At 54.4% G+C, this 27,511-nt stretch overlaps 6 protein-coding genes across 6 annotated transcripts; 3 read left to right on the forward strand and 3 right to left on the reverse strand.

Annotated features, from left to right (window-relative positions):
- Window positions 1–10,679: 10,679 nt before the first annotated feature.
- Window positions 10,680–11,541, forward strand: COL26b_012299 (uncharacterized protein; the record flags this gene model as incomplete). The annotated part of the gene is made up of 3 exons (XM_053184944.1): window positions 10,680–11,217; window positions 11,283–11,364; window positions 11,442–11,541. The coding sequence occupies 3 exons, from the start codon at window positions 10,680–10,682 to the stop codon at window positions 11,539–11,541; spliced, it is 720 nt and encodes a 239-aa protein (XP_053031083.1).
- Window positions 11,542–12,399: 858 nt separating this feature from the next.
- On the reverse strand, window positions 12,400–14,991 carry COL26b_012300 (uncharacterized protein; the record flags this gene model as incomplete). Its single annotated transcript, XM_053184945.1, has 3 exons — window positions 12,400–14,133; window positions 14,189–14,779; window positions 14,854–14,991. The coding sequence occupies 3 exons, from the start codon at window positions 14,989–14,991 to the stop codon at window positions 12,400–12,402; spliced, it is 2,463 nt and encodes an 820-aa protein (XP_053031084.1).
- Window positions 14,992–18,392: 3,401 nt separating this feature from the next.
- COL26b_012301 (uncharacterized protein) lies at window positions 18,393–20,128 on the forward strand (the record flags this gene model as incomplete). Its single annotated transcript, XM_053184946.1, has 2 exons — window positions 18,393–18,679; window positions 18,796–20,128. 2 exons carry the CDS (start codon window positions 18,393–18,395, stop codon window positions 20,126–20,128), a joined length of 1,620 nt encoding a protein of 539 aa, XP_053031085.1.
- A 357-nt stretch (window positions 20,129–20,485) lies between these two features.
- Window positions 20,486–21,539, reverse strand: CRP15 (40S ribosomal protein S7; the record flags this gene model as incomplete). The annotated part of the gene is made up of 3 exons (XM_053184947.1): window positions 20,486–20,852; window positions 20,911–20,993; window positions 21,381–21,539. The coding sequence occupies 3 exons, from the start codon at window positions 21,537–21,539 to the stop codon at window positions 20,486–20,488; spliced, it is 609 nt and encodes a 202-aa protein (XP_053031086.1).
- An 801-nt stretch (window positions 21,540–22,340) lies between these two features.
- Window positions 22,341–23,404, reverse strand: COL26b_012303 (uncharacterized protein; the record flags this gene model as incomplete). The annotated part of the gene is made up of 2 exons (XM_053184948.1): window positions 22,341–22,960; window positions 23,068–23,404. The coding sequence occupies 2 exons, from the start codon at window positions 23,402–23,404 to the stop codon at window positions 22,341–22,343; spliced, it is 957 nt and encodes a 318-aa protein (XP_053031087.1).
- A 2,411-nt stretch (window positions 23,405–25,815) lies between these two features.
- On the forward strand, window positions 25,816–26,661 carry COL26b_012304 (uncharacterized protein; the record flags this gene model as incomplete). The annotated part of the gene is made up of 1 exon (XM_053184949.1): window positions 25,816–26,661. The coding sequence occupies one exon, from the start codon at window positions 25,816–25,818 to the stop codon at window positions 26,659–26,661; it is 846 nt and encodes a 281-aa protein (XP_053031088.1).
- Between the last annotated feature and the right edge of the window lie 850 nt (window positions 26,662–27,511).

Raw genomic sequence — 27,511 nt, forward strand, 5'->3', positions numbered from 1 at the left:
CCAGATCTGCAAGCTCTTCTCAGCCTTTTCACGTTGAGGGCATAAGCGAAGCACAATTGTGCCCAGTGGCAGCCTCATCATCTCTGAAATTCTTTCCCCGCAATTTTCTACTTAACATATCACGCAGACCTTTAGTCAGTCGCTTCACCTCTCGTGGTGACCTTCTCCTGTACCTACTTAGGTTGATCAACACTGTCCGTGCTGGCTTCTTCAAGGTTCATTGTCGGACGGAAAATGAAGCTTGTACACACCGCCACACTGCAAGCATGCGCTTTCAGCTATCCACCTCCGGTGCAATACGCCATCCTCTCTCACACCTGGTCATCGCCCCAGGATGATGAGTGGCTTCACTATGACTCTGAGGACAACGAGAGCAATTCTTCACGGGACGAGATAGTCCGCAAAGTCTGCCACCTGGCGAGTGCGCATGAGTTGGACTTCGTTTGGATCGACGCACTTTGCATTGACAAATCATCAAGTGCAGATGTGTCTACGACCATCAACCTGCTACCTAAATATCTTGAACTAGCTGCGATTTGTTTCGCATTTCTTGATGATCTACCCTGCGGCGTTTCTGCTCCATGTAGAGAAACGTGGGCGCAATGCCGATTCTGGCGGCGGACGTGGACGCTGCAAGAGCTGGTTCTCCCACCCAGAGTCCAGTTTTACGATGCTTCATGGCATTTGAGAGGCGGGCACACGTCGCAAAACCTCCATCCCCTCATCTCTGGCATAACAGGCATCGATGAGGATGTCCTCTGTCGCCAGCGAAGCCTGCAGCATACTTCTGTTGCTCGAAAAATGTCGTGGGCTGCGTTCAAAGAAGCTTCGAATCCTGAAGACCTGGTGTATTCTCTCCTAGGTCTTTTTGACGTCTGCATGCCAATTATATACGGCGAGGGCAAGAGCAGAGCGTTCCGTCGTCTCCAGGAAGAGATCCTCCGACACACCAACGACTCATCACTGTTTGCTTGGACGAGCATGGTTGAAAAGGACAACCGAGGGGCTTTTGCAAATTCGCCCGACGAATTCCTATCTTTCGGCCGGACAGCACAAGCACTTGTACCAATTCACTTCGATGGATTCGCCATGCCAACAAGTCGAGGCATATTAATATCGGGTCCGGTTTGGGACCAACCTCAAGGCACCTTGCTCGATCTCGGCCCTGAAATTGGCCACAGTCAAGGCGAAATTGAGCTTCATCATAGTATCTTGTTGAGATCCAGACCAGATGGGACCTTCGGTCGCATTTCCACCAGTCAGGTCCAAACATTGCCTTTGGCAAGCACAGCTACCACGATGCAGCTTATCTTGTTCAATGGTCATGACGACAAAGACAAGGCGCGTGAATTTGACGCCAATGCAAGGTCTCTTGTCAGTACGGAGGTTGAAACCGGCTTATTCAACCTCCACCCGGCAATTCCATCATCCAAACGCGAAGTCGCAAGTGGGCATAATGGATCAACGTGGCAGGTTGCTCAGAACCAAGCTAGACGAGACGACAGAGAGTGGGAGAACGTTTCAAACAAGACCTCAAGCACTTTACAATTTCACGATACGGGCGACGAATGCCAGTCAGTCTGCACGTCCCGATACCCCGACTATGACTGGGATCAAGCAGCGTCTATTGCGTCTACCCCGGCCACAATGGATTCCCTTTCTGATTCAAAGGTGACCAGTGACGATTATTACTATCGGAGTCTTCAGAGCAACACGAATATGGTCGTAGTACCTTTGGCTCTACCAGGAAAGATCTTGGGGACGCGCCCAGGTGGTATTGTGGACACTGCCAAAGAGCGTCTTGCAGCACGTCTTTTGGACACTTTCAATTCCTCTAGATATAGCATGGTCAACCCATTTCCCATCTCCTTGCGTCGGAGAAAGGGGCCGAAGGGAGCTAAACGCCGTTCCAACAGGACTCGGATGTCGGCTCACAAATTCTACAAAGGATTGCCAGAACTGGCATGTCCTTTCTTCCAACGAAATCCTGACAGAAACTCCACCTGTGTCGAACACGAGCTCAAGAACATGTGCGATGTCCGAGATCATGTTTGGAAGCAACACCGCCTCCCTCCTTACTGTCCAACATGCAAAATGAGTTTCACGTTAGCGATCGAGAGGGATAGACACATTGTCCAACGAGCCTGTCAGCTGCAAGACAGCTTCCCCTATGAAGGTGTTTCTGAAGACCAGAAACAGCTCATTTCCCGGACACGTACGTCCCACGGCGAAAGAACACAGTGGCTCCTCGTATGGAACATCCTATTTCCAAAAGACCCTTACCCGTCTTCGCCGTATCTTCGGACCGGAATCGGTCTTAAGATCTCTCAGCTTCGAATTTTCTGGCACCAACACGGTTTGGAGCTGCTTTGGGATCACCGAAGTGAAACCCTTCCGCACGATGTTTTGCATGATGCGCAAGACCTGCATCACTTGTCATCGGATGTTCTAGCCCGAGCTATTCAAGCTTTATCGGCAGAATATCGACAGGGTTCATCGATACGTTTGTTCGTAGATTAGATGTCTACGTTTGCTGGTTGCGCGGGTCATGGATCAGAGCCTCAGGTAAGCCATCTACACGCTAGACTTGGGGCACATTTTTGAATCAGTCTTCAACGGTGGTATACTCAATGTTGAAGTTCGTTCATGAGCTTGGCAAGCGCTTTGTAGACCGTAAACCAGATAGCGCTATCTTAAGGGGATAGCTAGCTGTTTTAATTTAGAATGTCTTCACTATTAATGAACGGAACATGAATATTGATTTCGGTGGCATTCTCATTACGTCTCCTGGGGGACACTTGTGTCCTTTTCGAATGATCGTTTACTACATAAATCTCTGTTTGTCATTAAGGGCTCTCGATCTTCTTTGGTACAATGTCGTCACATACGAAGTCTCAGCGTTTTATACGGCCGTCCTTTCCACTAACCTTTAGTTCTTCCGAAGAATACTCTAATCATTTGTAGCTGGACTACATTCTAGTCTGGAAGTGTTCGATACGCGGTCCCAAAAGACGAAGTGGTTGATTAAACATATGAGTAGTGCTAATTGTCGTCTTCGAGTTGTGCTCAGTCCAATCCCCATTACCGAAATCGACAAATACAAGTCCAACCACATGAATGAAACAGGATATCAAAATCATACACAAAAGATTAATCTGTTCCAAAGAATAAGTCTTTGTCATCCACCAAGTCCTCCTCCCACATAGGCGTTGTCTGCCCGTCTTCCTGTTTTGTGCCCTCCACCATCGCATCATCGCCGACCAGGTCTCCAGTAATGCTACCTGTTTCCTGCATTGAAGTTTCATCCGTAACTCCTCCAAAGTGTGATGATGGAGACCACGTTGCTGTTGGGGTGTCCGGTCGTATTTCGCAGGGCTCCCATTGAGGAACCACATTGGTCGCATCCTGCTCCCATGTCTCTAGTTGTCCCAAGATACCAAAGTTGTACCCAAAGCCTATGCCAGATAAGGCGGTAGGTGTTGCTGTTGTGTCCCAGGCATCTTCGAATGATGGTTCTGCTCCCCAAAAGGCGGAGTCTGAGGCGCCATATTGCGGACTCTGAATACTTACGGTCGCGAGTGAGCCAAGAACCCTATCCACAAAAGTGGTGGTATCGGTGGGCACAATCCCGGCAAGATTGCGTTCAGTATCTGTTCCACCTTGTATGGTCGTTGATAATGTGCTGTCGAGGCTGACCGTTGAGTGGAGATTGGACAAGGCCTGAGGTCCATTTCGGGACCAGAGCTCACGGACGGTGAGAATCATTTCCTCAACCTCACTGCCAAGGTAGGGTGAGGATGGGGCCGACACACCTGGAAAGAGTATATCCCAAACAGCATACCACTGGTCAGCTTCGTTACGGCCAGGACTCGTACGTGCGGAAAGTCTCCCCTTTTGCTCTTCCGAGATGCTTTCTTTGACGGCTTTTTCCTGAGGCCACATATTGGGAGGACACGATCTTCTTGTTATGTGCTCCTCGCACTCCTGGATGTCTGGAAATATTTCGAAACAGACAGGGCAATGAAAAGGATGTTTCCGGAAAATGTGTTGCTTGACGTCCTTCACCCTCTTCAGCTGAAAGTGAAGACAGTTCAGGTGCTTGATCCTGTCCAGCTTGAAAAAAGGGCAGGCCAATATTGGGTTTGGCTCCCCGTCTTCGTCAAGACCATCAAGAGGTTTGTTTCTCTTGCGAACGGAATCAGTCTTCTTAGTTCTTTGCCCCGACACAACTTTCCTGACTCTCTTCTCGACTTTTGAACTGGGTCGAGAGCTGGTAATGGTCGACGCAGTTGATTTTGCTTGCTTCCGTTTGCTTCCAGCATTGGTTGTGTAGGCTGCAAGGATCCTGAAATGCCTCGAGAGGGCATCTTCTTCTGGCCAAGATGGTGGGCTATTGCTTGTGCAACTTATTGTTGCCAGAAAATCATCGTTCTCGGGGCTCGAACATGAACTTGTCGAACTTTCCATCTCTGTGAGCAGTCATGAAATAGGTTAGCCAGTTCTTCGGAGGACCTCTCAAGAAGCATGCAATCTGTTATGCAACAGAAACATGCCAATATTTTCAAAAACGATTTGAACGTGCTGGAACCATACTGACCCATGGTAGTCTCGTGGCTAAGGAGTTGACCAATATTTGATGTCGCGGCAGCATGCGTCGCTACTCCTGTCGCCTTTGGTTCGATGGGCAAACCCACTCGCTCAGATTGTATCCGGCTATTTGATAGACGCAATCTCTTATTGGTTTTGGAGAAGTGGTTTGGGGGTTGAACATCTGCCTGAGCTAAGTCAATACGTCAGCAGTGGAGTTGTAAGAATCGTTGCAATTCATACATGGCTGAAATCTTTTTCGTCCGTTGACCTGATCAGTCAAGTTTCTTGCGTCCGACCGGTGCATCAACGGCGACAGCCAACGCACCACCCATGCCTTTGGACGGTTGATCACGTCAGGAATCTTACATCGAACATGATCAACAAGGCTTCCTTGATGGCGACGAAAAGAGGAGCGGCCCAGTACGATCTGCACCGCTCCAAAATCCATGTCCACTGGTATTCTCAGACTGCGGTATATGTAGTAAACTCGCTTAAAATCTGGTCATGTGGAATCGATCATACCATCATCAGGCTTTGGTCCAGACAGCCATGGAAATATTGCAGAAAACCAAGCGCGACTTTTGATGCGGCTTTCCAGGGAAGGAAATCTAAGCTCAGTTGCCTTGTTATCAACGACGGTGTAAGCTTCTGCCGGGTGCGGCGGCCTATCCTGTCATACTTCGGGGATTACTGCACCTGCACCTGCACCGCCTACTTGCTAGCCCCACACCATCAGCGCAGTGGCATGCACGATATTCTGGTTCGCAGTCACTGGAATTGGTCGCCTCTGCTCTAGAGGGGGGATCGGTCTACGTCACATGGTTTGAGAAGACGCGGTAATTTGTACAAACTAGGGACACGTCGTTGCTTCGTTTTTGCAGAATGTGATTCATACAAGTGTCATCCCCTAATGCTGATGGGTGGTGAAAGCAATAATTATCCCCTCAATGATCATGCCCCCTGTAAGCCAATGGTGCGCCATGCTCCCTCCAAACGCCGTCCAAGAATCAATGAGACAAGGCCTTATCTTTTTGCGGCCCTTTCCCACTTCCTGTCAAAGTCTCTCAGAGAATATTTCGCCGTTGCTTTCCTATCCCTGCCACCTTCCCCTGCCATCAGGCGACCTTGGACAGAAGGGGGTTCTTTCGTCCAGGCGTCAATTCGCGCAGCTCTTGTAGCACTGGCATCTTGAGATTGTCTGCATAAACCAATCAGTATCAGGTCAACTCAGTTGTGGGGCAGAAGACTTACGCCGTGCTGCCGGTGCGAGCCGTTGTGTAAGTTTGACTGGACATCGCTGGGTACGTATGTAGCGCTTGACTTCGCTTCTTTGTATCCAACAGCGATTGCAACAAACTTCATCGATTGTTTAAGAAAATGATTCATATCTCTGTATTTGATGCAGAAACAGTCGTTATATCTAGCGGAAATTCTGGTTCAATATTCAAATAATCGCTTCTGAGTATGCCTCTCCTGCTTCAACTCGTTGCGCATGTTGGAGAGCCATCTTGCGGTTCTGCGCGCTCTTCAGTTGAACCCCATGAGCAGATTTCGCCGAAGAATCCCAGCATTACATCGCAAAATCGCCAAATAATGAGAGTCACTGGTTCAAGATCAGCACTGCGCCAGGATCGATCTGCCCATTTGATTCGAGCGTGGCCATACCCCAAGTATGCGAACACTGGCGACTCGAACCCGCGCAGTTGTGCGGGTGGGTTGTCCACGTCGTGGTTACTAACTACCAAAATAGTATTAGTCCCTGCGCAGTTGCGCGAACTCCAAATTACGCAGAATGGTACTTTATGAAGCCACGAACGTCCGATGTATGTGCTGGCAGCTGGCAATGAGACACAGTCAATCGGATTGCGAACCAGGTTTAAGGCGGCTGGTCTTTGCTGTGGAGCTGATGCCTGTTGACGCTACTAGGCGCTGTGTGCAATATGACGAGATCCCCATTTACGCACAGCAACGTCCCGCAGCGAACGCCCGACACATGATGGCAAGCATGAACTCTCCAAATCACAGGGTCCGTACCGAACGGAAGAACTATCTCCAGTCGTCTCAGATGCCGTTGAAATCTCCTCTATGAAGCCCGAAATCTGATGTTCTCCCGATCGGACGGTCCTCGTCAGACGCATTTGTGTTTAACCTCGCGTGTTCCAATCTACAAACCCTTGATGCATTGTAAAAGTACCGGACATATCACCAATGAGGTGGTAGCTGCTGACCGAAGACGCCATTTCCCCTCAGAAGCGGAGAAAAAAGCCTTACGAATTGAGGCTCAGGGTGGGATAAGATGCCAAAATGTGTAAAAATACAGGCCCCAGCAGAGACCAGTAAAAAAGGCGAGGCAACCAAGCTAGAGAGAGGCAAAAGAGTGAGGAACAGCTCGCCTGCACTGCAGCGACAGGACCACACGTCGACGTAGGCCACGTTCGCCACGACTTTGTCGCCCAGCAGACATGGTAAGGCGGTGTTCATATGGAAGGGTTCCCGCAACGACTTGGTCTTTCACACTTGACCGGACCTATGATCACACGTGGGCCATATATCTCGTCTTTTGCCTCGAGCTGCTGAGGCCAATCGTCGGTTCAAGCTTCAGAATGGCAACGATGTGGGCTGAACCATTCGACGACCAAAACAACATGGAGACGACGCTCGCCAGTTCGACTCAATCCGAGGCGGGTGGGGGGGCGAGGCGCCCGGCAGTGCCAACAGCCTCGATCCTTGAATCCAATCCTCGTCTGAACAATAAGCAGTTCGTTGGAAGTCAAGGTTACAGCTGTGGCACAGCGGCCCACGACGATAATGCCAGCGACACCTCGTTTTATTCTTGTTCCAACGTATCCTCCTCTATCACGTCGCCCGACAGCGAAGAAGTCCCAACAACTAGGGCCCAGGTCCGCGCGTGCCACGAAGACTTCACCTCTCTTCAATGCTCCCTGGACTGCGATCTCGATACGACGCAAGAAGACCCGGACACCCTAGGAGAACCCTCATCACTGCCAGAATCGATCGATCCTCTCTTTGTTTCCTTGGTTTCGGCTTATTATGCCCTCAAGAAACTCGACGTTGCCCACATCACAAGTGTCATTCTTGTTGTGGGCATCCAATCGTCTTTTTCTCACCAACCGCACTGGCTACTCATTCTTTTGGACAATGACAAAGGTTGCAGACGCCGGAAATGGCTCGCGATCTGCTCTGTCAATTGGATTGATACGACTTGGAAGACATTGTCGATGGTCTTGGGGCTCTTCAGCCCAGGAAACTTCGCACTGCCCCCGTTGAACACCAATCGCTTACGAAGAGTATTCAACCCTTGGCACAACAGCACCGCAACCCCTGAAACCATCACCCAACCCTTCTGGAGCTGCCCTCTCGCCAACAAGAGGCCACAAGAGCAGCCTGAGGGGTTTGCGACAACCAACGGCCGCAAGAGACTCAAAGGCGGTCCAAAAGTAAACGCTGGGTCTCCTTCAGCGGACGATGCGGAGTCGATCCAGACTTCCTCTATCCCCGAACCCGCTCCCCGTGGGAAAAAGACGACCCCGAAAAAGGCCAAGCCCGGGGGCAAGCGCTATGCCTGTCATTATTACAAAAGATGGCCCATCAAGCACAACGTGTGTTTGTCTCACGGGCAGGAAGCCCCGAGGTACGTGAAGACGCATCTCCTCAGATCGCATCGGCAACCTATTCATTGTCCGACCTGCTTCAAAGACTTTAAAACGAGGATCGAGTTCAATGGCCATGTTGTTGAGAGAGCGTGCGAACGCTCCGAAGGGACTACATGCCCTTTCATGGAGAAGATCTCAGACGATCAGGAGATCTTACTTGAACATCTTCCGCCCGGCGACGGTGACGATAAGTGGTATGCGATATGGGACGTTCTCTTTCCAGGTGTTAAACGACCGGATAATCCCTATATCGACCCCAACGACCACGAAGGAAATATCGTCACAGCCGCCAGGGGGGCGAGGGGACCACAATTCCAGCAAGGACTAGAGAGATTACGTCTCGACGGGACTCTAAACGACGCTCAAGTTGAAGCTGTTCAGGCCCTTCACGATGACGCCTACAGTGCGACACCTCAGCTGTCAGGCAGTCAGCATGCCATTGCACATCAACACTTGCTCGCAGATGCAGTGCAAAACAACGCCAGCAGCGGAAGCTATTTCCAGCCTCCTGCGACACAGCAACAACACGCGAATGATCGTTCGCAGCGGCTCGCGCCGGTTTTCACCGAAATGCCAATGCACGATTTCTCACGTCTAGGCTATCCTCTAACGATGGCACAAACATATATCCCCAGTCCCTCTCAACACCCGCAGCCATCAGCGCATCAACGCGCTCGAAATTACGGCCCCATTAATATGATGGTCCCAGGGCAGAACTACCCGCCGGGCATGAACTCAGGGCAACACCTTACACCAGGACAGGCAAACCGCGGTCCGAACATGCAGCCGCAATACAGTCGACAGCAACCTTCTTTGGGGTATTTGGCTGTTGGCAATACGCGCAACACGCAAGTCGAGTACAATGCTGCCGCTGTTATGAGGCAACAGGAAGCACAACGCAGAATTCTCCAAGCCCAGCAGTCCACCTTCTCCGACGGCTCATACAACGGGAGAGTCCATGATTACCAAACCACAGCCATCAACTCACAGCGGCCACAGGGAAACACCTTTGGCGCGAGGATGGATGCCCAAAGCCTGCGTTTCAACCAGGCAACCTCTCATCAGAATGGACTCACTGTGCCCCCAAACACACGCCGTCCTTCGGCTGCAGACAGCAGTTTTGTACACGTCCAAAACAGAAGGCGAAGCGACTTAACCATCGCTAACGACGCCACGGCGCTCATAGAGACCCAGTCGATTCAGACTGCATCAACAGATCCTGGGTCTGGAGCAACTGACGAAGGCCATGATGAAAATCATCCTTCCCAGAACGATGCCTCGGACTTGTCAGACCTTGGATCTGACTGGTTCAATCTTTCGGCAAACGGCAGCACTTCATGAAGTGCTACTGCCATCCGACAGGCCGTCTAGACCGTTCTTTATGACGGTTTCCTTCCTTTCATCCACTTCACTTCTTCATCGTGTTTTATTTCCACCATTTTTTGTGTTGTTCGTGACTTACGAGACGAGAGATAATATTGAGTGGTGACGGGCTCTCCGTTCGAAGCGCAGGCGTGGTGTATTATCGGCAGACTGGATCTGGTCTCCCCTAGATGGGCAGGGTAATGTTGGACAAAATCCTGGCGGGCCATAAAGTAATTATTTTAGCATGTGAGACTGGGTTCGCGCCGGACGAACTCCAGTACTCCTGTTCTGGCAGCTGCTGTACGTAAATGTGCATGGTAAAGCGCGAGATATCATTTTTGACGGCCAATTGAATTAGATTTTGAGCGTGTAAATTGCGTCTTCGCTCGTGTTAATAGCCTTGTCTCTGGCTTCAGATTTGTGACAGAATGAACCGGTAAAAAACAAATGTCCAATTCAATTTCGATATTGCATCGAAGCAAAATCAACAGTATCTTGAAATTAATTATCATCAACTCCCTGTTTCTCGGGCTTCGCACAGGAGCATGTCTAACTTACAGCCCCTCCCCCGCACTCTGAAGAAGGAAACAAAACAGCCATAAATCCCCTAGAGCGTGCAGAAAATCTCCCGTCTTATCCCCGACAGCCCCTCCAAACACCAAGGAACCGTTAGTGTTTCGGCACCTCACACAAAGTCCGCGCCGAGGCGGGACGAGAGAGGGGCCCAAGGGTTCAGATCCCCAGAAGGGGGGCCAAACACTGGACCCCGGGAGAACCATTGCACCAGAACCCGGCACGACGGGAGACGCGGGACACACGGATCACAGTTTAACCATTAGCCCATGCGTCAACGTGTGTTTGGTGTTCGGGTGTTCGACTACCGTTACTCTAATCTGCCGACGGGGTAATTGGTCCCTCCGAAGCTTGATCCTCTAACCACAACACCCTACTTGCCATACCGCGTCTCCCGTAAACATCGCGAAGACACCCTTCCTCCTCTCGTACAACGAAGCTATTCCCAGTGCACCTGACACCCGAAAAGCAGCAACAATGGTCTCAACCCGCTCCGCCTCCCGCGCCCTCTCCCAGGGCCCAACAACCCCCTCCCCTCCCCCTCCAACCCGACCAACAACGCGCGCCGCCGCCGCCGCCCTCCCGCCCAAAGACAACACCTCCACCGCCGCCGGCTGGTCCCACGCCCCGACGCCCATAACCCTCTTCTGGCTGCTCGTCTCGCTGCCGCTGGTCGCCTGGGACACGGGCTACGTGCTGCTGCGGCCGTGGACCATGCCCGGCGGCCACCTCCACTGGCCGCTGTACGTGCCGTACGCACTCTACGGCACCGTCGACCACATCTACGGCTGGAAGGCCTTCAATGCGCGCAACGGTTTCACGTCCGCGCAGGGCACGCTCAACCTCGTCGAGAGCGTCATGTACCTCGTCTACGTGTGGATCTACTTCGCGCGCGGCCGGGCGGTGCAGGGCCCCGCGGGGATCAAGAAGGTCGTCGGCGGGCGGGCGGGCGCGCTGGGTGTTGTTGTCGGGTTCAGCGCGGCGGTGATGACGCTGAGCAAGACGGTGCTGTACTGTGAGTGGTGTTCCTGAAGGGAAATGCAAGACAGGTGGGAATGGTGAGTGCTAATGACGCGGTAGGGGCGAACGAGTACTTCTCCGGCTTCGATAACATCGGCCACAACCCGCCTATGGACCTCCTTTTCCTCTGGATCATCCCCAAGTGAGTAAACCCTCAGCGGCGTCCCCGGACCTTCATCGCATGGCAAAGAGGAAGAGACACTAACACATCCGCGACAGCGGCGCATGGCTCCTCGGGTCGGGATACATGATCGCCTCCCTGGGCGGCGAGATCGTCGACGGACTGGCCCTCGCCTCGAAGACGACCAAGACGGAATAGAGTTTCGCAACGCACACGACTACCACGTGCCAAGCACCGAACGAAGCGCCATGTAAATCATCATACGATTGCGAATCGACGACCCGGACAATAGGGAGGCTGAGAGGCAGTCGAGACAATCGAAAAGGAGGCTGGCTGGATCAATCACGGGGGTGACGGACAAAGAAGGAACGCGGTCCCGGCTACCAGGTTTCGGCGACGGGAGCTAAGAACAAGATAAAGAAATGGCTAAATGAGGCTGGGTTATTGACGGTTTGACACGGTACATATGGCGATATGGGATGGGCTTGCATGTGTGTTAAGGTTGTTTGTTTGGCTACTTATCGGTGCAGTTGGGCGTCGGGCTGGTTAACGTGGTCCCGCTCCATCCACTAGGTAAGTCAGGCTGCCATCATGCAGCTTCAGGGAATGTGGATGAACGGCATCAACTTGATGGTCAGCGCTAGACATCCTAGCAAATGGGAATATGGCCGACATGGTCTGGACACTGATTTGACAGAATCGCTGAATGGCATGTGTAGGGCAGCAATCTGGTCGCGACCCTACAGGTCGATTCGAATCATAAGCGAAAGATAATCAAGGATTGGCAGAGAGAATCATTTTCTGTGTGATTTCCACCCCTTCTAGTATTACATGACATGTCGCGCGACATGATGCAGTTGAATCCGATCCCGACTAAACGCCTAGATATGATAATGGTACATAAAAGACCGTTTGAAGGAGGGTGCGATGGGTATCTCTCATCAAGTCCATGATAATAGGTACAAAGAAAACGGAACGCTGTATTCGTTCCCAGCATTCCCGACATAATAGAAATCTAAATTTGAAAAAAGGAAAATTGAATGAGTAAGTCCCGCATTAGATGTTCAGCGGCGACAGGCTGGTAAGCCCGCCAAGGTCTTTGTACTGCTCCCATTCGGGCTTGACATCAGCATCCTCAACCATAGCCTCGAGGCTCAGCGGTGCCGATGTCTTGCGAATCTGCAGCGGGAGGGGCTCCAGCTCGTGGCGGTGGAACTCTGCCTCCTGCTCCTTGATGAGCTCCTCGTAGTCGTGGGCGTAACTGCCTGCCCCAATGACGCTGTGGCGTCTGGTAGTGGACCATTCCGAAGAGCTGGCACGCGGGGTCCCGACAAAGGAGAGGACGTCCCTGACACGCCGGCGCCCACGAAGGGGAATGGGGCTCAACATCGGAGACTCTTGGTTGGGCCAGGCCTTGTCCGGCGCGTCGGGCGAGGTCGGCGGTGCCGTCGAGTCGACGGTAGCATAGCTGATGCCGCCGGCCGATGCCTCTGATATGGCGCTGGACTCTGAAGAGGTTGAGAATGAACGAGGCGCCACGGTGCAGGGAGACAGCTCGGGCGGCTCGATGAGGCGGTTGGCAAGCTTCTTCACGGCATTAGTGCCGTTACCGTAACCGTGAACCACGATCTCGCAGTAGGATGCTTTCCGGGGGGTTGGTGTAGCTTCGTCCTCGTGCTTGCGAAAAATACTAAGTGTTCTCCGAAAGGGGCTGTTGCGGGACAAGCTGCGGCTGCGTGATCTGGGCGGTACGGCCGGGGCGCCACCCATGGTTTGCCTCCGGGCGAGGAGTTCTTCACGGCGTGACTGGGCGGTGTAGTCAATATCCGGTTGGATGACAATGCTCGGCGAGACCAGAGCAGGGGAGATCGGGTTCTCTGAGCTCCATTGAGAGACAGACTGAGAACGCTGCATGTTAGGAATGAAGTTCATCGGGGTCTGAAGAAGCGGCTTTAGGCCGCCACGGCCATTCTTCCAAGGGGGCAGTTGCTCGGTGGAGACAGCCAGATGGTAGTCAGCGTCGGCTGAGTCGCGAACTTCGAGGGGAGGCGATGTGCAGTTGCGAAGGACCTGGTAAACGGCGTAGATCAAGATCCATCGCACCTTGCGTGCATCGACCGGATTGATCTTTTCTGTCTTGTCGGTTTTGGTGTGTGGCATGACAGAGTCTTCCTCGAACTTGCGATACGCCCGAACAAAGTCGTTCTCAAGCAATTCCGAGTCGCGGACGTTCATCGCCTTGATCAAGGCGGCGTGTGCAAGGAGGCGATGGTCGGGCTTGAGCTTGTCTCCGCGGGCGGTGTTGGCCAGCCATGCCAAAGACATGCGCCGCGATGCTTTGTCATCGTCGATCTCGGGCAATAGTGGTAGAGGGTGCTTGAGAGAAGGATAGTCGCATCTCTCATCAAACGATTGCACGCTTTGCACAGCGCAAATTCCGCCCTGGGCAAGCAAGGGACTGCTGTCGTCTGAGGTGAAGCTCTCGTCCACAAGCAGGTCGTACACTGCCCGGAAGTCCTTTCGTAGGATTTCGAAAATCTCCGGGTCAAATATCGTGCTTCGCGAATCGAGTGAGAGCGGCGGGAAATAGCCGAGACGTGTCTGGTAGAATGAGAGTACGAAGGAACGGAATCGGTCCAGATGTGCCCGGCCTCCGGCTGGGAGGCCGAGATTTGCTTCGGAGAGTTCGTCCTCGAGGAATGATTCCAACATGCTACCAGCCAGACTCAGCCGGTTGTTCATGTCTGCGCGGGCTCGGCGAATAAGAGTACGGGAGATGGAGCTGATATGCTGCGGAATGTTAGCTCAACTTCGCTTGAGAGACAACGGATTCCAACGCGCATACCTGGTATTCCGGGCTGCAAAAGAGCTCCTCGCTCATTCCAACGCAATGACTGAAGGCGTCAATGTACATGTCCCGCACCTGGAAGAACTCCGCCAGATGCAAGATTGCCAAGGCGTGGTGCGCATGGCCCTTTAAATCCAGGTAGCCCTCCTCATCCAAGTAAGAGTGAAGATCCATCATGTGGTCTTCGCCGTTGCTCCTGAATTCTGCCATGCTGTTCATGAGTCCGATGAGGGCGCTTCCCAGATATTCTCCGACAACCGACCGCCTGAAGATCCACGCAAAGAAATTACGCGTTGCCAAATGGTAAGCAAATGCCTGTTCCTTGTCGGCCATGGGGGGAGCCGGGATATAAAGCTCGATCCTCTCGTGAGGATTCAGGGCGTTCCATCTGTCGAGGTCCTCGTACGGGTCGTGAAATGACCCTGGAGATTCAGGCATGTCGCGGGACATGAATTTCCCGACGAACGGATGACATTTTGCGGAAAGTAAGGCACCGAACGGCACCTTGAATGCTGGTCCTCTTCTCGACTGTCCCTTGCCATACAAATGCACAAAACAGTTACCACCACGGAACCATAATTCCGGATCCTGAGCATATTGTCAGTAAGCTGAGAAACGAAGGGTCACGGCTGGCGATACCAGCCGCGGAAATGCAGACGTACCCTCCTGAGGTTATCCCAGTCACTGCATGACCTCGCAGCTCCATCCCACCTCTTGACCTTTGCAATCTGAGCTGCCCTTCCATCCATCATGGGCACTCCAAGCTTCTTCGACTTCCAAGCTTGAGATGATGTCGACATCGTGGGACTTGGCGGGGGAAGCGACAAACGGGGACGGGGTTCACGACGACCGGTCTTGGTAGAAAAGGCATCTTGAGACAGCGGGGTGGGAATGTGTCGCTGATTTGTACGATCCTTGGGTGCCGCTTTGGATGACCCCTTGGACGGCTCTTTCCTCCACGAGCCAAAGGGCAAGCCCGCTGGATGCGGCCACAGCCTCATGGCTGAAGAGCTGATGGCACTGGAAGGCGCCGATGACTGCAGAGTGTGTTCCGGACCGCCGATAGAACTCCAATAATTCCGTCAGTGCCCCTGGCAGATCTGCGGTTGTCGATGAGGGGTGGATGGGAGAACTGAGCTGACTAGCGCGTGACCAGTACGCCCGTATGAGCGAACAATGACTTTGGATCGTCACTGCATTCCACAACCTCAACGAAAACAGCAGATCCAGGTGTGCAAGAAGTTGTGGTTGGGTGGGAAAAATCAACGCCGCAAACCTTACAAAACGTCTTCGGGCGGGCGTCGTCATGGCTTTATGTCACTTGTCCCAGATCAGAACAAACTGACCCGACTTTCGGGGACTGGTCTGAACCAGCGCCGTGGTGGGACTAGTAGACGTCCTCACGGTCCGAGCAGTTTTCGAGTGACGCGGCGGGAACAACAAGGATATGGCTTCACGCCATGTCTTAGGCCGGGCCGCCACTAGGTAGGATGGAGGAACCCCTCACTCACAGCCCTGTCCTGGCCTGCATGGGGAGAGAAGGCGACCATGCGGATGTGCCTGTCATCCACAGCAGTATTGGATGCGCTGTCAAGCTCTGATTATGCGAGTGCGTGTGTGTAATCGACCTGCCTGTGCCTGGCACATGATGCAGCAATAGTAGGCGTCAGCTTCGCTGCGCCGCAGTAGGTTCCCCGTCTGTGAGCAGAGCTTCGCAGCAAAACCCTCTCCAAATACTTCAGTTCTAACTTTGCAACTTCAACGGCGACAGAACATGTCTGAAAGTCTCAAACACTCTCTGCGTCTCCACAAACGCTGTTGTGACGCGGTCCAAGACGACGACGTTGAAGTGATCGACAGGATGGGGCACCTGTAGTTCCCTCGATGACAAGAGCACTTCTGCACCGTAGGCCTACCTTTTGGGGCCGAGCAGGGTGCTAGTCTGTGGTAGTGATGCAAAGCGTCCCTGTTGGCTCCCCTCACCCACCCTTCGGAGGGTTGACATGGGGGATCACCGTCCTCGATGCATCTTTCGGCGTAAGCTTGCATGCACCTCTGAGCCTCCTGATTGGCCACCACGGCGAGCGGCTCTCTCCATGGGAGCAGTGTCTCATTAAGAGTTGGCGCCCAGCACCGGGAGCTTGAGTTCCATTTGCCATCTCTTGTAGTAATGTCGGATTTGGATCATGCTGCTGATTCATCAGTCATTGGTGCAGGATGTGGTGTAATCATAGCAAAATCCCAACGGCCCTGATCGCATGCAGCCAGCAGAGCTCAAATTCGACCGTCTTCATCTTGTTCAGACCTCATCCTGATTCTAGGCCTTCGGTTCACAGGCCTGCTGACTGACAACTCAGAGGGCCAAGCGACGTCATTAGCAAATGGCGCCAGGCATCCTCACGACGGCAACTGCCAGACGGTATTTCCTAGAAGCTGTTTTTTGACAGTGCTCCGATTCGCCCGCCCTCTTTGTCGGAAAAGTAACCGAAGAGTCTCGGACACTCATTGCAGGCTCATTGCAGAGTCTCAAAGGAGCGCCCTGGGTAGAGACATGCTCCCGCTGTTGTGCACCCTCGTCAAATAGTACTAGGATGATCCAGGGCCGGAATCCAGTACAATCGAACCGCGAGTGCGCGTTTCGATCCCTCGCTCTATGCCGTCGGCCGACCTGAACACCTTGTCTGCTGGTCAGGGCCAGCCAGTGGACAGTTGCATTGCCGTGCTCGCGACATCAGACGATTCGAGACCAGAAATCCCCGATTTCGCTTCGCCGGATTTCCTCTTTGGTCGCCACCTCGTCGGCGGCACATCTTGACAAAGCTATGGCCTGCGAGTGTTCGGGAGGCCAAAACGCTGGGCTGGTCGATGTTGCGATGGACACGACCTTCTGGAGCGAAATGCACAATCAACGCCCAGACGGACTGTGTTGTGGGTGGAACGACGGACCGGCACAGAAAATGCAGGCACTCTGGTGCTTTGCTTCTTCTGCCTGCGCGGCGGGACGCACACCGTGCAGAGTGCTGCCATCCCTTGCAGCCGGGCTACAGTCATGCTCGACGAGCTGAGAGGCACAAAGGAGCTCCGGAGACGGATCCCATCAACCTTGGCCGCCGTCGAGTGCCGGACCGGGGGAAAGACACGCTTCCCAGAACATGGGTATTTCAGCTCTCGCTCGCTTCGGGAGGATTGCGCGACCTAGACCGCCGCTACTGAGAGGGGTCTGGACCACCAGCCGCTAGCGCGGCGCTGCTGCTGCAACGAAAACGTCGAAGCTGAAGGAGAATTTCCAGCCAGGTGGAACCCATTGAACGGCAAAAGGAAGCCTTAGACGAGACTTGGACGAGATAAGGTACGAGAGGCAAGCTTGGCCGGGGGCGTGGCGGCCGGCAGAGCGAAGAAGGTTGAGCATTTGGAAGGCGGACTCGAGTCTCGTTGTCCTCGGTGCTGGTGGCCATTCACCTCATCCCCGGCGACACCGAGACCTTCGATCTGATCGAGATGGATTCGAACTTGTAGATTCGCCTTAAGGAGTCAAGTCTCTCGTGGGAGACCAAATGAAAAGGCGATGGGTGACACCTGTGACGGCTGATTCGGGGCATGCTTGGCGAAGCAGCCGGCGATGCAGTGACAAGAGACGGTCGGTAATCTTGAGGGTTTGACACCACGCCCACGCGAGAAGCGAGTGTCCGTTCGTACGACCATCGTCTCCAATGGAATGGGCAAAGTGTTCGAGCGGTAGCGCGTGTCAACAGGCGATGGATGAAGGGCTAAGGTGGCCATCGACATCCCAGGTCAATGAGTAGTCAGTGGAAGGCCGTGAAAGTTCGTGTAAGTCGTTCGTCCGGCCGAAATGGAGGGTACGAGAGTTCAAGCTCCACTGCGAACCGTTCACCCCGCTTATCTAATCGTCTCGTCTTATCTTTTTTATCGAGATAACAATCGGCCCCGGGATCAAGGTAGGCCCGTCCTCATGCCGTGCCAGGTGCAGAGGAGCACGCCACCTGGCAAGAGCTGCCCACCAAAATTGAGGTGGGATTGATTCGGCACCGTGTTGAATCAATCGGACGGCATCGCTTTCGCGTCCGGGACAGCAGCTCTGTGCAGAACCTCAAACGCCTCTCGATCAGCTCAACTCAGTCGGCCCCGAACCACATCTCCAGCCCCCGGAATCGTCTCCGCCAACCACTATGTCGGAGCAGTAATGGCGCCCTTGACTCCATACACCTACATCCGGTGCCCCTGTTCCGAGACGCGGGCGAGTGAGGACGGCTCCTCGACGCCCGGCAGCCCAGAGGACGATGAGCGCACCTTCGACCCCCGCGCCCCGCGCGCCAACTTCAGCCTCTTTCCCCTGGAGCACTTGATGTACTGCGAGGACTGCCACCAGATCAGGTGTCCTCGCTGCGTCAACGAGGAGATTGTCACCTACTACTGTCCCAACTGCTTGTTTGAGGTGCCTAGCAGTAACCTAAAAAGCGAGGGCAACAGGTGAGCGCGTCAGTGCTGCGACACCACTTGGGACGATCTTGCTGATAGTTTCCCCGCAGGTGCACTCGAAGCTGTTTCCAATGTCCCGTCTGCATCGGTCCCCTCGCGGTTACCAGTCTCGAGGAGCGGTCCGAAGCCAGCAGTCTCCTCACCGCTGACGCCTCTGCCCCGCAGGGCGGCCCATACGTCCTAAACTGCTCATACTGCAACTGGAGCTCGACCGAGATTGGCATCAAGTTTGACAGGCCCAATGGCATCCACGGGCAACTGGCGAAGCTGCAGAACGGCGGCAAGCCCAAGTTGACGCCCAAGGAGCACAAGGAGAGGAAGAAGGAGAGCGGGGCAGACTACTCGCTGGACGCAAAGGACATGGACACGGAGCTGCAGTTTGCGCAACTCAAGTCGTTTTACCAGAACCAGCTTGGAAACTCCAACCCTTCTGCAGGCGGACTGTCGTCTCTCGGGGATCTTGGGCTCTCCTCTCCCGGATCTCTGTCGCGTATCATGAGTCTGTACACGGGAAACAACTATGGCCACAAGCAGGCGCGGGGCAAGGTGCAGATCATGCGTGAGGCAGTCAGCACAGACGAGGGGCTGAAGGAGACGGACCTGGACGAGTCGGCGGCTATCGAAAAGCTTCGCCAGACCGTCCTCGACGACACAGCTACCATTGCCCAGAACGCCCACCAGCAGGACTCTGTGCGCTTCAGAGACGAGCTGAGGCCCATCCCCTACCTGCTGAGAACCAAGCGGTCGAAGCGATGCCCCATCTGCAGGCACATCATCAGCAAGCCGGAAGCGAAGATCTCCAACACCCGCTTCCGCATTCGCCTCGTCGCGGGCAGCTACATCCCGACCATCACCATCCGGCCGCTCGCCTCGGAGTCACAAAACATTCCCTCCACGGCCAGGCCGCCGATACCCCAGGAGCTGTGGCTCGCCCCGCTGAAGCCGGTGCAGTACCTCTTGACCTTCAAGAACCCCATCTTCGAGACGGTCAAGGTGTCCCTGGCCACGCCGTCCAGCACGCCTGGCCGCTTCGCGAGCACCGTGACGGTGTTCTGTCCTCAGTTCGAGATTGATGCCAACACGGACATGTGGGACGACGCGCTCAAGGACGACACCGAAAAGGAGCGCCGGAGAGGCGAGGAGGGCGCGCTGCTGCAGGCCGAGGTCGGCAAGATTTACGATCGCGGCCGCAACTGGGTCAGCATCGTGCTGGAAGTCGTGCCGGCGTCGCTCAGGCTGGAGTCCAGCGGCAAGGCTGCCGAGGATGCGCTCCTTGGGGACGAGGATGTGCTGGAGATACCCATGTTTGTGCGCCTCGAGTGGGAAACGGAAGGCCAGGGGGATGTCGGCACGGCGCAGGGCAAGGATAAGGAGGCTAGAGAAAAGAGGGAGCTAGCATACTGGTGCGTCTTGGGAGTTGGACGCATCAGCCAGGAGTAGATGTCTGAATGAATGATACCCCAACTTTGACTTTGCACTCCATCATGAGCTCCTGGCACGACTACCGAAGACATTTATAGTGTTATGTCACTTCATAGTCACTAACAGGAGGGACAGTACGGAAGGGAGCGGTCAAGTGTGTGGTATATGCATTTTTGGGGGCGGTCATTGAGTGAATCCGCCAAGCTACATCCTTTAGACGCCAGACCCTTTTGACCAACCAGTCATTGCCATGCTCTTCATTGCAGCAGACCTTAAAATGCCAAATGCCCCATCCATCATTGACCGACCCAAGTAAACACTTTTGAAGGGAGTTCTCCCCTAAGAAACCCAGCCATCTTTACGAGGACGAGTAGCTTAGAAGTCAGAGGCACCGCTCTGGGGGAACTCGAAGGTGACGCCGCGGCCGGTGAGCTTGCGGTAGACCTCGGAGTAGGTGTCGAGGCGGTAGTCGACGCCGCCGCGCTCCTTCTCGTCGAGGATGACCTTGAGGACCTTGGAGCCGTCCTCCTTGGTGCGGAGGCGCTTGCCGACGATCTCGACGGGGTAGACGAGGTCGGTGAGGATGGCGTCGTGGACGGCGGTGAGGGTGCGGGAGCGGGGGCGCTTCTGGGTCTGGGTGTTGCGGGAGCGGGCGGAGCGCTTGGGGCGGGGGAGAATGCGGCGAGAGGCCAGGATCAGGACGTGGCGGTCGGAGAACTTCTTCTCGAGCTCACGGGTGAGGCTGAGGGGTATTAGCATCGCGGGTTCGGGAAGATTTAGAGTGGTGGAGTGGAACTTACCGCTGCTGGACGCGGTGGAAGCCCTGCAGGGAAGGAACGGGGACAAAGATGGCGACAGCCTTCTTGCCGTGGCCGACCTCGATCTATTACGAAAGATCACAAGTCAGCATGCGAGCTCCAGGACGAATGCCTTGGACCGCTTCCCGTCCTGTTCCTGAGATTATGAGTCTTTTCAGCGTTCAAATCTTTTGCCGCCACGGCTGCTGCAATTTCAGCGCAGAGTTCGATCAGACCTGAGATCATCAACCGTCGCAGGAAACATTCTCGCTCCGATTCCTTCCATATTCTCCTCGATATCTCTCAATCGGTGGAACTGGGGGAACTACGGTGCGCGAGTCAAATATCCATGGGTTCTCTCTCGTCGGTCGACTGGCTGGCTGGCTGGGCAATCCGTGGCGGCAGGAACAGGATTGTCGATTTCGAGATTTCTGTGCGAGTCCTTTATGGCGGATTCTTTAGGTATTTCTCACCTCGCGGGCAGAGACGAACTGCAGAGGGCGGAGGGCGACCTTGAGGTCGGCGGTGTTGCTCTCGAGGTCGTACAGAGCCTGGGCGATGCTCTGCTCGAGCTCGGAGGGGTTGGCCCGCGAGGGGCTATTGGGGGCGATCTTGTTCAACGCGGCGCTCATTTTGGCGGTTGGTTGGGGCTGGTTGGACGTGGTGGTCGGGTTAGTTGACGGGATCCTCGAGCGGGACAGAGGTCGAAAGGGAAAAAAAACCTCGAGATGTCCAAAATGTTCGCGACCACACCGAACGAGCGCTGCCGGCGGCGATTGGGGTTTGGAAGCCCTGTGGTGCTGGTCAGTGCGTTTTTCACTCGCCTAATTTTTGGGCTCATTGCAGCCAATGGGGTGGTCCTCATGGCCCCGCTCTCTCCCTCCACCACCTTTCCGTTTCGGGATGGTATCCACCGTCAGAGCTTCAGCTGTCAGAGCAGAGAACAACGTGAAAACCGTTGATGAAGCGCTCCCATCCTTCTCAAGATTTGTGTTGGCCATGCCGGATAAGCATATCCGAGTTTGGACTATTTTACATCCTTGTTGTTTTTAGCCAGTGGCTGGAACACCTGATTAGAGGTTACTTGTTCAATGTTCTCATTGACCTTGGTTGGCTCATTGCCATCTCTTTGCCTCGAAGCCCAACTCGCATCAAGTGATGGCCAGTTCATGCGCTCAAGTCTGGTTCAAGTCAACATCATCATTCAAAAGGTGTATGTCACTGCCATTTTATAAAGTCTTCTATAATGTGCGGCATAACTCATACCTTGAGCTTTTGATTTGGATATTCTATTTGAATTAGATCCATTACCCGGAACTTGCCCCTTGTCGTCTACCATCTCAATAATCACACAATACCTCCCTTTTCTAACGAGCGTCGTGTTGTTACAAGCCGTTACTCATGTCAAGTGACCCAGGCATCTGGCCCACTCCTTACATCATATCGCTGCGTGCCTCATTATTCCGCTCCTGTCTGTTCAACTCATCGCGGAAGGCATTACCGGTGCTGGGCGGAGGCGGTCTCGGCGGCGGCATCATCTCCACCCCGCCGCGGTTCGCCGACGTGAAAGTGCCGTCCGCAAGCCTCAACCCGTCCGTCCTCTGCCCGCGGCTCTTTCCAATACCATACCCCTGGCTGCGCGACGCGAACATGCCCTTCCTCCTACCATACCACCACACGAACCAGCCAATACCGCAGAGCGACAGCACGCCGAACACGATGGGCAGCACGATCCCCAGCACGTTGACCTTGCGGCGCACCGGGTCGTTAATTGAGGTCCGGTTGTTGCTGATGACGCGCACCTTGGGCCCCGCGTTGCGCGCGACGATGCTGCCGTTGGCCGCCGGGATCGCCAGGAACAGCTGCACATCCATCGCCTCGCCGGCGGGCATGTCGTAGCCCAACACGGCCCACTCGAAGAAGCCCGCCGACGCGGGGATCTCGAGCGACGAGAAGCCGTGCCCGGGCTCCTTGATGGTGCTCGTCACGCCGTAGTCGCCCTGGACCTGGACGACGGTGTTGGTGGAGGGGAAGAGGGAGGCGTCCCAGGTGACTGGTACACGATTAGCGGCCGTCCCACGAGTTGCAGTCGATGCATGGGGGGACAGGGCTGCTGCTGCTGCTGGAGCTGGTGTTGGAGCTGCAGCTGTTGTTGCTCACCAAAGTACGTCTTGCCGCCCTCCACCTGATTGTCCTTGGCCGGCGCGCAGAACGGCTGCGCGAGGCCCCCTGAGCCGGCGGCCGGGTTGCAGAGGACGAAGGCGCCGCCGCCCTGTGCCTCGGCCGTCGGGAGGGCGGTGTTGCCCGGGAAAGCTGAGGTGGTCTTGCCGTCGTTGACGGTGGGTGTGATGGTCTTGGTGGCGCCATCGGCTTCGACGGTGACCCAGGCGCGCGGGGCCTCGCTGCTCTGTCGGGGGAAGATGGCTGCTTGGGTGAGGGCTAGGGAGGCGGCCAGGAGGGCCAGACCTCCTCGTGATGGTGCACCCCAGGTGACCATGGTTGACCGAAGCAAAGACGAAAAAATAAAAAGATTAGATATGAATAATGAGACGGTATTTACTGCCAGCTAGTGGCAACCCGGGACGAAACGAAGAAGAGGAAAACGAAAAGAGGTTCACAAAAGGGACTCCCGAGCTTTCTACGTGGGGGGACAAGGAAATAGGTGCTGTTAAGTATCAGGAAATCAGCACTGGGCATGCAAAATTGCGACGAACTGAAGGCTTAACCTGCGTGACTTCCTGCTCACGGGACACCTTAATCTTGCCTTCATGAAACTCTCACGTGTTGCCTCCTACGCTGAAGCACCAGACGACGCAGCTGGTTGCGATTCTTGATGTTCCAAGTTGTCCTGACTGCAGATGTCTTTACCCCGCGTTTCTTGAATAGACTAATGGCTATCAATCCATCAGCCTAGTGCTGCTATTTCGATTTTGACAGCTACTAGCAAGCAGCTAGCAATGAAGGATTCTCTCCATCAAGATCAAAAAAGGCTCCAAGGCAAAGTAGCTTTCTCTCTGCTAGACCAAAGAGACGAACCGTCCATGGTTCTGCTCTGTCAGCCGAACAAAAGCAAAGCTAGGACACGCGGGGGCCGCTGACTGACACGCAGGGGTTTCCCCTCTCCGGTTTCACCCAGTTTGGCATGTTTCCTTCGGAAGAAAAGGGCCACAGGGCATCAGACTAGTGAGCGCAGAGTGGCCTTTTTGCCTGAACTGATGGTGCGAATGTGCCGCTGTTGAATGACAAAAGGAATTCGGGGACCGTTGGGGTCCAAGCTAAGGTCGTCTGCAAGTCGATGCGACTTGTCGAGGAGGAGGATGGGGGGGCACTGTGCCGATGGGGTTCATGGCGGGAATTCGCTGGGGCCTCTTCGCCCAAGGTCGAGCTCGCGTCCCCGGGAACCCCGTTGAGTTCAAGAGACGTAGGAGCATCAGCTGCAAGGTTCGGCACTTTGATGAGACACTCTTATGTGAGCGGATGCATGGTACAGATGAGAGGCACTACGAGTCAAAGGGTGGGGATCAAGACGGGACTGGACGGAAGAGAGGGGGGCAAGACAGACAAGACAGCAAGCCGGGGGTGCTTGGTCCAGTGACGCCGGGGCTCCGAGAATATGTGGGGCCTAAGCCGGCCTTCCACGGCGCAACAACGGCGCGGTGACCGGTTCGGAGGCGCGACACAGTGCAGGAAGAAAAAGCAATAGACAGGGGGCTGGCCAGGGCTGGATGTTGAGAGAAGAGCATGGAGACGAATCAACGGGTTTCGAATTGACTCAAACCCCAGATTCAGCAAGGCTCCGGTGCAACGTGCCTCCATTTTTCCTGCCATCCATCCATCCATGAATTTCTGCACATGTCAAATCACCCCTCGGGAATCTGTCGGTGAGATGACGCCTAACCCAGGCAGGAAATCAGTATGTGCCGTCTTGGCCAAGATCGTCGGCAGCGAGATGCAGTCGCAGGGCCGCGTTTCCGTAAGTTGTCAGCCAAGAAATTGGCCGCGCACATTGAAACGGGGGGCCGGCGGCGCTATTGAAACTTTTATGGCTTTTTTTTCATGGCTTGAGAGGGCTTCGTGGGCTTTCCAGAGTTGCAGACGGGTACCGGCGGGGTTCATCGCTGTCCTGCTGGGCCGTTTGGGCTGTGAGCGCTTTTAAGCCGTTGTTGACTCATGCCTGTACCTTGCTGCTTTTCTCAGATCCATTCCAGATCGATCGAGCGTTCTTTTTGAGCGAGATATTATATGAGATCTTATAATTAGCCGCCCAGATTTCTTCAAACAGATGAAGCTTTGTTCGTCTGTTTCGCCAAGCTCCTGTTTGCCGCACCTAGTCTCCGTTTTTAGGTCCCATCATCTTCCCTCGAACCCTTCCCGTGATAATTTAGTTAGTGACACTGACTGCGAATCTGCACTGTCCCAACCTCATCATTTCCCCCCAAGTCAATTCAACACTCCGTACCTGATCGCCCAACCTCCCCTCTCCCCCGCCGGAGCGCCGGACTATCGACAGAACAAAAAAAAAGAGCGCCGCACCGTTTACGCACCGTCTTGGCACCGTTCTGCGCAGTGACGTCTCTAGCGCGATCGTCGGACCTTCCCAACAAATCTTCCGAAGACGAAGACGAAGCAGCAACGGCAGCCCGCAGCCAAGAAGCAATTGGAAAGGAAAGGCGTGCTTGCTGCGACATTTCTTCAATCTTGGCTCCTTTGGCTCCTCCTCCTCTACGGTCAGATCCAGATCCAGCAGCCAATCGCGCCAAACCTCCGGACCTGCAGCCGCCTCGCCTGTAGCTCCTCCTCCCGAATCACCTCCGCTTCCTCCGTCCTCCCGTCATCCTTCTTCCCTTTCCTCTCCCTTCTTATTTCCTCCCTCCTCCCCCCTTGCTTCTGCCTCTTCCATTTCCTCTAATGTTTAAATCCAGCCCCGTCCCGCGCTCTCTTCTATCCTCTGCGCGACTCGGCCGTCCTCTTCCCTCAAGACTCTTCCCCAACATCGCCGCCCTCAGACCTCACCACCTCCAGCAGCAGCACGCCAGCTTCTCCAAGGTCACCAAGCCCATCCCTGAACAGCCCGACTTCGACAAGATGGCCGAAAACGACATTGAAAAGTACCTCAAGCAGACGCACGACCGCGTCTTTGAGCACAACAAGGCCTGGGCCGAGCAGAAGAAGAAGGAAGACCCCAACTTCTTCGTCACCCTCTCCGCCGGCCAGACCCCCGAGTACCTCTGGATCGGATGCAGCGACTCGCGCATCCCCGCCGAGCAGATCACCGGCCTCGGCCCGGGTGAGGCCTTCGTCCACCGCAACATCGCCAACCTCGTCAACAACATCGACCTCAACGTCATGAGCGTCATCAACTACGCTGTCCGCCACCTGCAGGTCAAGCACATTGTCGTCTGCGGCCACTACGGCTGCGGCGGCGTCAAGGCCGCCATGACCCCCAAGGATCTGGGCCTCCTCAACCCCTGGCTTAGGAACATCCGCGACGTCTACCGCTTCCACGAGGCCGAGCTGGACGCCATCAAGGACGAGGAGGCCCGCTACGACCGCCTGGTGGAGCTCAACGTTATCGAGCAGTGCCGCAACGTCATCAAGACTGCTGCCATCCAGCAGTCCTACGCCAAGAACAAGTTCCCCATCGTCCACGGCTGGGTCTTTGGCTTCAACGATGGTCTGCTCAAGGACCTCAAGATTGACCACGAGTCAATGCTCCACGACATCCAGAAGATCTACCACCTCCCCGACGCGTAAGTCGCGATCGCGCTTGCATGCTTGGGTTACTGGTGCGGGGTTCTTGCCAGTTGGGGAAGCGCGAGGTGAGCCGGTGAGTCACTACCTCACAGCACATGGGGCTCACCGACCGCCATCGCGACATGGGGGAAATTTTTTCTTGTTGAGCGGCCACCCGGTGCAGATCCGGAATGGGGTTGGGAGGAGATTTTTTGGACCGAGACATTTGGCGGCAGCCGCCCACACGGTGCATCGGGGCTTAGCCTACAACGTCCAACGTCAAAAGGGCGCACCCCGCTACCGTGCATCTCCGTGGGCGGGAGAGTAGATCGTTATCAAGCTGTCACCGGCGGTTGGCATCGGAGTTGAGGGAATTGAGTTTTCTTGGTGCAGGAGCACAGCTTTTTGGGGGCGCGGGCGAGCTTGGTGTACGGGGGAGGGCAAATATTGTTAGCACGTTGTTCTGGATGAGCAAACTGATGCAGAGAATCATGAAAAGCAAGTATTTACTACAAAAATGATGGTTTTGAACCTCTATGAAATACCGAGTAATTGGCCGACCTGGGTCTCGGCCAAACATGATGGCAAGATCATCACGAATTCAAATTTGAAGCCAAGATTAAGTGTCTGTTTGTATTTCTATAATGCATAATTCTAACATTTGCATCATATAATGCTAAGTTTCACGTATTGGCTTAAAGCTCGGGTTGTTGATAACCATGTTGACGTTTTCACATACGATTTTGACGTGGTTGTAAATAACCGTGTTAAATATTACCGATCATTGCAATTCTCAAATAAGATATCAATGAACGTCAAAATGGCAATGTCTAAGTTGACTCATCCCATCAATCTTCAGCGCAAGAGACAC

The sequence above is a fragment of the Colletotrichum chrysophilum genome (assembly GCF_026319265.1).
Source record: "Colletotrichum chrysophilum strain AFK26 chromosome Unknown scaffold_171, whole genome shotgun sequence".
Taxonomy (NCBI): domain Eukaryota; kingdom Fungi; phylum Ascomycota; class Sordariomycetes; order Glomerellales; family Glomerellaceae; genus Colletotrichum; species Colletotrichum chrysophilum.